This window comes from Phaethon lepturus, unplaced genomic scaffold, assembly GCF_000687285.1.
Source record: "Phaethon lepturus isolate BGI_N335 unplaced genomic scaffold, ASM68728v1 scaffold54744, whole genome shotgun sequence".
Classification (NCBI taxonomy): domain Eukaryota; kingdom Metazoa; phylum Chordata; class Aves; order Phaethontiformes; family Phaethontidae; genus Phaethon; species Phaethon lepturus.
The window spans coordinates 5,020-14,931 of NW_010538040.1; the positions used below are offsets into that span (position 1 = coordinate 5,020).

Consider the following 9,912-nt stretch of genomic DNA (forward strand, 5'->3'; position numbering starts at 1 on the left):
TGCCTCCTGATTCATCCCAGCAAGACAGCTCAGCCTTCTCTGCCACAGGCAACTTCTGCTGGTAGTATGTGTCGCCGTTGTTTTTCATCTCCCGGGCCTCTATTTCTGCCTCCTTCATCTTCCTCTTCTCCTCCATGCGCACTGTATGCATCGCGTGGCCCATGTACACCAGGGATGGGGTGGAGACAAAGATGATCTGGAGGACCCAGAACCGGACATGGGAGATGGGGAAAGCCTTGTCGTAGCAGACGTTCTCGCAGCCAGGCTGCTGGGTGTCACACATGAAGTCAGACTGCTCATCCCCCCAGGAGGACTCAGCTGCTGTACCCAGCACCAGCATCCGGAAGATGAAGAGCACGGTCAACCAGACTTTCCCCACCACTGTGGAGTGTTTGTGGACCTCCTCGAGGAACTCTCCCAGGAAACTCCAGTCCCCCATTTCTGCTCACCAGGAGAGGCGAGAAGTCTTGAAGGGAGAATTGGACACAGCCTCTGTGGGAGAAAATAGAAAAGAGTGGTTCTAAGGAGGGTTAGGAGATGCCCAGCCAGGAATACATGAACTGAAATGATTAGTTTTGTGTCAAAGGAAATTTTTTCATTTGACCTGAAATGAATGAGTTTTGCTGAAAACTTTGTTTCATATCCACTGAAAACAATGTGTTGGGTTTTTGGTTGTTGGTGTTTTTTTGTTTTTTTTTTTAGTTCAGCTACTGAAGGTGATCTTTTTTGCATAACCCAACTACACCCTGTTAAACGGGCTGCCAAAACTTTGAAGGTAAGCCAGATTTATTCTTGGTTCAGAAAGTCCTTTCACTACGGTTGGCATGTTGCATCCTCTGTAGACCTTGTAGTTAAAGCAGCATTCATTTGTCTGCAAACTGCGCTCTGGAGAATCCTTAATGGGCTGATCCCCTGGGAGATAAGACTGGAGTCTACAGCTTGGTCTGAGCAGTGCCTTGGCACTTTTGTCTGTCGCCTTTGTGTAATACCTGCACCGACACCTGGGACGTGAAGTGCTCGCAGCTCTGGGCTTCATTTCTGAGCTCGATGCCACCACTGAAAGAAATGCAGAGAAAACCTTCCTGTTGCCCACCTGCCCTTTGCCCATAGGTTTTGCTTTGGTTCTGCAGTGTCACCGGTTGCAAGTGTTTCATTTAGAAGTTGTAAATATTTTGGGGAGAGTAAAGGCTTTGATGAGCTGTGCCAGTCCTGTAAACCTAATCTGCTGCCACCCTGTCACACCTTCCTCTGAGAGGGAACTGCTGCAAAATCTAAGTGGTGGATCTTACTCCCTCCTCTTTTCTTAAGCTCTGAGACAAAATTCACAGTTCAAATGGCATAGACAAAGAAAAAAGTCTCCTTTGAAATGCCTCCCAAGGACCAGCAGCTCCTGGGAAGTGCTGTTTGGTAGGTGGTCTGCTGAGAGGAAAGGTTTGGTGGGCTGGTGGTAAGATTGCAAAGTGAAGATATGGGAGAGCCTGCTTCAGTTTGTTTCTGACTCTGTCAGATTGTTTCTGGCCAAGTCACTTAACCTCATGGATAAAAAGAGAATGATGGGTTTAATCCATCTTTTGTGGGGCTCTGTGGGAGCGCTTGAGCAATCGTTTGATTCAGTTATACTCACCATACTTACCTTTCCAGGGCACTGCAAAGCTCTCCCTTGTGCATGAGTTAAGGGCTAGGTGCTATAAAGTGTGCAGTATTACCTTGGAGATAGTATTCTCCCACAGTCACTCTTTTTGAAAATATCCTTTTAATAAATAAATGAAAAACTTAATATCTCATTATGATGATGATTAAAAGCAATAGACAAGGTAAATCCCAAAGCCATAGGGACCAAATTGTTAACTGTCCTTTATTGTCCCTTGTCGTGTCTTTAAGAGCCAATTATTTTTACTGTCCAAAGAATGTCTGTGGAGAGTAGACACTGTTAAAAGCTGAAAATTTACTGCAGCAATATTGTGTAGATTTCCTGTGAACAAAAGCTGGAGAACAGAGAGATATGCTTGTTGGGGGAACAATATCCCCTCCTCTCATTATGCGAGTGTTACAATGGAACGTAGCAGCATACATGCTGATTTATGCCGTCGCGTGGTCATACGCAGCGTCCATCTGAAAGGGTGGATGGGACAAAGATCAGAAGTTGAATCCTTAAACTGCTGGTGCTGCTGAGGGCTGCCCTGCAGACAGGTGAGGGTTGCCCAGGTAAGGAGACGGGGAGGTGACCACGTGCTGTCCCACCGCCTGTCGGCAGCCGCGTGGGGAGGGAGGAGAGACATGCCAGGAAGCAAAGGGTGGGCTCTGGCTCTTCCCTGCTTTGCCAGGCATGCGGCAGTCATGCTGGTGTAGGTCCCCGTGGCTGCTTGGCATGTGCAGAAGCTTTCAGCTGCTGCCAGCCCAGAAATGGAGGAGCAGCAACACAGAAAATCAGTGAGTCTTTCTGACTCCACTTGTCTGCACGAGTAAAAACTGGTGAGTGTGTGGGTCCGTCTTACCTTTTGAAATGGTTTTAGTGCAGCTACTGCATTCTGGAGAAATTAGCATACGGCTTCATTCTGTGAGCACCAGGGGATTAAATATTGGCGAATAAATCAGTGATGGGAAATATTTACAGACTGTTGCACTGACATCAGGGGGTTTAATTTTTTCTTTTCCCCCAGAGTGCAGACAAAGCAACCAGCTACCTGCAGTTCAATGTACAGGTGTGTCCAGTGTCAATATGCTGTAGCACAACTGTATGCGTGGAATATTCCTTCGGACACAGTGTGAACGACGGTGGGTGTCCTCATTTTTCCAGGTGAATTTATGTTGTTTGCAGGTACCCTTATTGCTCCTGCTGTTGTTAGCTAACAGCTGCCTTTTCTTGATTCACCTTGCTTGTTAGGGTAAAAATGAACACAGTTCTCCCTGGCTGTACCAAGGCTGAGTTTTCCTTCCTGCCATGGGCATGTGCAGTCACAAACTGAGCACCTCTTCCCATCAGTTCTACCATGTGCAGGTAGTTTGGGGTTTTACTATGGCTTGCTTTCCCTAGTGAAGGCTACTGAACCTAGACACTTGTAAAAATCAATGTGTACAGAACACAAAGTAAAGCAAACATAAGTGCAAGAGGAGTCTAGAAATAAAAAATGTTAATGGCTGCGAGAGTAACAGTAACTCACTTGCCTCACACATGCACAAGGTTTTCCAGGAGCATGTAAATCAGAAGGATCCAAGGCTGACAGCCATGAGGCTTAGGCTAGATAACAGGGCCATTTCCTCTGCCCTTCCCTGCTGGCTGCTCCCTGCACAGGCTGTTTAAAGGAGGGGCTGCCCAAAGATGCCTCCTGAGCATCCTGCTACAGCCCCATAGAGAGCTGAGGTGGCTGCTGAAAGGGGTTAGGTGGCCACAGGAGAATGGGTTTTGGAAACCAAGAGAGGGAGTTTCCCTCCTAGAGCAGTGTTTTTGCCTTTAGATGTTTTTTAGTTATTAGCGAGCTATTCTTGCAGTGCCAGACCAAGGGCCTTCTAGAGCAACAGAGGAGAACATCTAGCTCTCTGCTGCCAGCAAGCAAAGAAGGATTGTTGTCCCCTCCTGACAGCTTTTCCTGGCTATGCAGGACTGCCTCTGACCCCGACTTTCTCCTCAGGCCTTTACTATTCTTGGGGATTTTCCATATAGTTCCCTTTCCTCATTCCCAGACTACTCTCGTCCTCGCGTGCTTTGACCTCTCAGCGTGTGAGCATCTCTGGCCTTTTATGTTCCTAGTTTGGACTCAATCAGACAAATCCTGTCTCAATCCGGCGTGACTCGGCAAAAACCACCTCAGGGTGTCTTTGTGGGGTCTCAGCACCTGACGGAAGACTGTCTTGACAGCAGAGTCATGCATGTTCATGCAGGGTCGTGGGCTGTGCCGCTGCCCGGCTGTGGTTTTGGCTGACAGCTTTCCGCTGGGTGGACAAAGGAGCTGTGCGCAGTCACGGGACCTTGGCACCGGGAAATGCGTATGTGACAGAGAGCAGCGCAGCTTGGCACGAACCCAGCGATGTGGCTGTCCCTGCTTAATCATCACCTGGAACACTACTAAGGCTGGGGAAAACCGAATATCGCACCGCAGGCCAGGCCTGGAGCCCGCTCAGCTCCCGGCTGCCTTGTGACTGCCAAATTCCACGATAAAAATACCCCGGCGGGGATGGCATCGCCAGCCGTGGGCTGCTCTCCGCCGTTCCTTTTCCACGCTACCTTTTTCTGCGGGAGGGGACGCGTCCGTCGCTCTCGGAGCAGTTTTGCCCGTCCTCTCGGCAACGCCGCGTGCTCTGAAGGACGGGCGAGCGTTTTGTGCTGCCGCTGCTTGCGCCAGCTGGCGTGCTCGTTCTGGTTGGACTAGCCGGGGCTCTGAGGAACAGCTAGGAAAGTCACACGGGGGAGCCAGAAGGGCTGTGTCTGCACAAGCATCTTCTTTATATGAGTTTATTTCCCCAGGGGGTGTCAGGAAGAAAGTTTTCCCCTCTTTAGAAGACAGGCGAGACTATCAGCGGTGATATAAATAGCTGAGCTCGACACTTCATGCTAACTTTTCCCACAAGGAAGGTGACAGGAGGTCGCCATCTCTGCAGGACGTTTCCAAAATAAAGTGGAGAGCCTGATTATAACACTGTTTCTGCTCTCCCTCGCTGGGCTCACCTCTTCCCCTTGGCAGGTCCCAGGGGCACGTGGAAGAGGCTCTCCGAGGAAGCTGCTTCTGTGGGGGAAGCGTCGTTCCCAGGGAAGGAAGGGGAAAGCGATGAAGTCAAGGCCACCGTATCTTTGCCTGATCTGCGTGTGTGATTTGCTCAGCTGGATACAAATGCGTGTATCTGATAGTTAATGAGATGTCCCAGCGAACTGGAAGGCTGGGGCCCAAGATGTTCTGAAGGGGCTCGCACGCCGGACGCAGGGCTGCGTGTGGAGGCCACGCAGCAAGTCCCGTCCCCTCTGAGCAGGGAACGGGGAGGCAGCCGTCTCCTTGAGGCGCTGGGCGCGTGAGCAGTGACAGCCCTGTGCAGCGGAGCATCCGGGCCTGCACCGGCATGGTCGTGACGTGCCTAGGAATTGCTTGTGGCCTTCCTCCCTCCAGCCGTGTCACCGCACATGTCACCGCACACCAGACCCAGGCCAGTGTGAGGCACAACAGGCAGCTGCCGGGGGGTGTGCGGGCAGACATCTTTTCCCCTCTGTTGACGCCTGCCAGGCTGCAGCCAGAGCTGAGTGGCCCCTGCGCTGCAAAACGGGCTGCTCGCACCTGCGGGCACTTCGGGAGGACACTTTCAGGTGTCCTCAACTGACGGCTGGAGGTGGGTTAGTGCTGCTTCGCGGCCCAGCTGTACCTTCCCGCAAGGACCTGCAGCCGCCTGCGAGCAGAGTCCGGCCTCACGGCACCCACGCCGTGCAGGTGCTGTCGTCGTTCTCTTGCACGTGGTGGTCACCGGGGTACAGGATGGGCAAACGGCTTGTTCGAGGTCCCTGTGTCAGTGGCAGTCTGGGGACAGGGCTCAGGGGTTGTGGCTTGCAAACTTGTGTCCTTTTTTTCTGTCCTTTCAGACTTGGTGATAGCAACGCTCTGCCACTTCCACAGCATGAGAACATCTGCCTCTACTTTTTTGTTGTTGTGCTTTTCTAAGAGATGAACATCTCGTTATCGCTGGTAGAGCCCGCAGCAGTGGTCAGTGCCCAAAAGGAAGCAGCAGCCTTTTCAGTGTACATATACAGTGCTCCTTTGTTGCCAGGACCCGGTCAGGAAGCATTTTGGTGGCACGTGGTTTACAACATTAAAAGACGAATAAAGTTAGAAATGCACTGTCCAGCATGGGTGTGATGCTTTGAATTCCAGAGGCTTTTCGGAGCGTTGCGGCAGAGATGAATGCTAAAGACCACCTCAGCATGTATCTTTTTGTTCACTGTTTCCTGACGTTGGCTCCTTCATGTGTGTATACAATAGACAAGCAGTGACTCAGGCGTTGTTGTCCAAGCGCCATCCCTCTGGCTTCATGTGTGCATGCAGGTGCTTATGTTAAGTTTCTACCTGAAACAGGCCCATTCTTTAGCCAAATTTGTAACTCTGATCTGCACATGGTTCCGGGCTAAATAGGTTTGTACTTCTTTATGCTTTATATAAAAAAAAAGAAAAAAAGTTTGACACGTTCACATGGGTTCCTTTTAGTTCTTTGGGTTCAAAGTCCTGTGCTGAATCAGTAGCAGGGGGAGTGACTTTGACTCCAGTGCTCAAATCTCATGGGAGAGGCAGAGCTCCGTGTTAACAGCTCCTGTCCTGGAAGGCAGACACCCCATGTTTCTCACCTCTCTGCTCCTCCTGAGTTCACTGCAATTTCTGGAAGGGTCATGCTGGTATCCAGACCACTGGCCCTGCCTGCAGTTGCAGACAGCTTGTTATTCCTTCTTGAGGTATGCTTTCCCCCTCCTCTCCAAATGTGGAAAATCTCAGAGTTCACAAAAAAGAGAGTGGGTGAGAAGATAAGGGAGTTGAATGACCTGTCACCTCCTGAACACACACCCACCCTGACGCACACAGACAGAGGGAAATCACTCAACACCTCCAAGTGCGTACATCAGGAATGTGTTACACACACAGATGACAGCATTATGTAGAATATTTTCATCTGAAGTGATGATGGAAGCTGCAGACTCCCAGTTAACTGAATTTTTATTATTTGTCTATCCAGGCCATTTAATGCTATTTTTTACCCTCCGTGGCCAGGGTCAAATTGTGCTTTCATATATCCACACATTAGGGCCAAGCTCTGCCTGATGTAGGTGCAGGAGACCAAGAGCAGAAAAGACCTTGAACTCAGATGAGTCAAGCTGAGCAATGAATTTGCCCCACTGTGTTTGAAAAACCTGCATCAAATAGTTATGTGATAGTGGTATCCAGGCTTACATTTTGCATGCAGGGAGCACCCGCTAATTCTCTTGGGATTATCTCTGTGCCTTAGAGAAATGTGGGTCCTTAGAGAGCCCAACAAATGCAACAAAACTGGACTTGGCATAAGCTAAATGAAGGCTCACACATGCTTTTTGCTAGAAAAAAAACATCAATTCTCTCTCTGATGTAGATGCTGCAAATAGGAGCTTTGGCTATTACTCAGCTTCCTCCTTAACTAACAGGATGAAGAGCGTGCAGTTCAGGATTACAGAGCTTGGTGCTCTTTACAGTTTCTTTATCTTTCCAGGGAGAAGCTAACCTACATGAATTTGCAGCTGATGCTAAACTGGGCAGTGCTGTATACAGGAGAAAGGACAGCCAAAGGGGGCAGAGGGAGCTCCAAAAACCCAGAAACATGCTGAGAAATTTGGGGACTGCCATAGTAAAGCAGTTCCTGAGCTCTGCTGAGAGAAACTGATCTTAAGCACTGCTTAGCCAGTGGAGCAGGTTGGTATAAGGAGACGTGGAGGCGATGGCAGGCATCACATTGGGCCCAATATAGCAGCAAAAAACCCGTCCATGTGATTTTGGGCTGGTTCACGGAGATAAAACTTCCAGTCTTGAAAGAAAACAGACTGGAGAGGTAGTGGGAGAAGGAAAGGGCTCTCATTCAGACATTTCCCAGCCTTTCTTCCCTCCTCTCCCCGCAGTGTCTCCCTGCCTATCACTTCCCCATTGCTCTCCTACAGCCAAGCTCTCCCCTGCCCAGAGCCGTGCCTCAGCTTTTTGGCAGTTTTGACCACTTAACTCTCTACAGCACTCGGATTGCTAACGCTTTCAGCTTCAGAAAGGGGAAATTTTCAGTAACTATCTACTTCCCACTTAGTACTACCTTGTCAAATCTCATTTCTTCTTTCCAAAAATCTTCACACGCCAGCCTCATTGCTATAACCTTGCCTCTAGTATTTAATTTCTCATTCAGGGCGAAGTCTGTCTATAACTTGTGAACGGATTATTTTATATACTCAGCTTATGCACCCCCCTCCCCCTTAAAAACGACTAATATTAAATTTGCAGAACCCAGCAGGAGGGAGGGAGAAAATGCTAGAGTTGCTGCTCTCAGTCATCTTAATTCAATCTCTTCGTGCCTGTGCCTCATAGCTACGAGTTTTTAACCACATCCTCACATTGTCACCTCATTCTTTGCACAGGATGCCTGCCTTATTCTGTGCTAGCCCGGCTGGGGCTTTCTTGAACAGCAACTATTCAATGTTTTGTTTTCTCCTCATTGTTCAGTGGGTGGCCTGTGCCTCATTTACTGTACATTATTCAAGTCCTGTTCTAAAGACAGAATTATTAGTTTCCTCATGGGCTTTCCTATGGCTTTCATCACAACAGTATCTGATTGCTTCACAATTATTAATGTACTTATTTTCATTACCACCCAGATGTGAGGAGATGGTATTAGATCAACTTCACAGCTAAGAAACTAAGGCAGTGAGAGATTAGATAGAAAATGTTCATTAATTTTGGAAATCATTTGGAGATGTTGCTAATCTGGGGTTTTTTTTTGTTTGGGGTTGTTTTTTTTTTTTTTTTCAGTGTACTTCGCACTATATAATGTATGTTCAAAGCAGAGCTCTGTCTGGTTAATGCTGGAGTGGGAGAGTTTATCACTTCCACCAGTTGGACGGCATCTAAAAGCCAGACAAGAGACACCACTGAGGGGCCATTTGTGAAGAAACATGGTTTAAGTAATTTGCCTCATCACGACAGAGGAAACTGGACTAAGAAGCAAGAATTAACCCCAGTCTTCTTGGATAGCTTTATCTGATTTTGAACTGGAGACACTTTTTCTCCCATCCCACTGTTCCTTCTTCACCAGACATCCAAAACCAGCTGAAGACCCTGGAGCCCTGCAGCAGTCACCCTCACCGGACTGCTTCACTTTCCGGGCAACCCTGTGCCCTGACCAAGGCATCTGTCAGCTTTTCTGCTTCTAAGGGAGAGGAATTTCGTATGGAAATTCTAAACCATTCTCAAGGCATGTTCATAATGACAAAGATAATGAAGAAAGACACAAATGTAAGTGTAAATCCCTTTGTTCTTACATTAAAAACCACTGACCCCTCTTTAAAGATACACTAGAGAGATTTAGAAACATGCATCCCTATGCTCATTACTTACTGTATAGCATGAATATTTCTTTGTTTCAGGAAAGAGCTGGTGTGCTGGAGTATTTTTCAGAGAGATCTCTCTGTTGCTTATCGGTAGCCATAAAATTGATGTTTTCCCTCTCTTTATGAATTCTTAGCACAAAGACTGAAGTTTCTCTGGTGCCTCCTGGGACCTATCTCTAATTTTAAGCCTCTGTCCTCGTGCCTTATACAACAGCACCCGAGGTGTGGACCAGTATCTGAAGTGTGCTCCCTAATGACATGGTATAGTGCTGAATTACTCATTCCTTCTCGTCTATTTTCAATGCTGCGAGATAAGTCAGAAAACAAGGGCAAACATGCAGAATGTGTGAAATATGTCTGAAGGTCATAAAGAGAAGAGAGGCTAGGGTATGAAGTTCTGTATTTTCTGGCAAGGTTTAAATTTTTCATGTGAAAGTCTGAAATACTAAAATATTGTGATAATATATACTGTTGAGTGGAAAAAACCAACAACCCCAAATAGTTATAGTAGCAGGAATACTTAACATAGTTCCCAAGCGACCGGAGCCTGATGAGTATTTTAAACCCTGAAGCCTCAGGAATTCTCCTAAACTACTGTTCTGCTCCCAAGGAAAGGGGGAATAAAGTTAGAAATCTTCTGCACTCTTCTCAGAGTAGATTTTGAAAAGACCAGCAAATGCAGAATTGTTTGGCTTCTGGTGGAAATATTGAATACACGAGGCTTCTGAATAACAGTTTAACCCACTCCTAGCTGCACACACATATGCATACATATATTACATGCATTAAGTTCTTTAGCCTTAAAGAGAGGATCATGTAGGCAGCAGTAGGGA

General features: G+C 47.8%; 1 protein-coding gene across 1 annotated transcript in view; it reads right to left on the bottom strand.

Annotated features, from left to right (window-relative positions):
* Positions 1–9,912, bottom strand: part of GJA5 (gap junction protein, alpha 5, 40kDa) — a 17,414-nt gene that overhangs the window by 709 nt on the left and 6,793 nt on the right. Inside the window, 1 exon segment of the mRNA XM_010286644.1 lies at positions 1–492. This exon segment is cut by the window's left edge and continues 35 nt beyond it. Coding sequence (XP_010284946.1) covers positions 1–439 — 439 coding nt within the window. The 5' untranslated portion in view covers positions 440–492.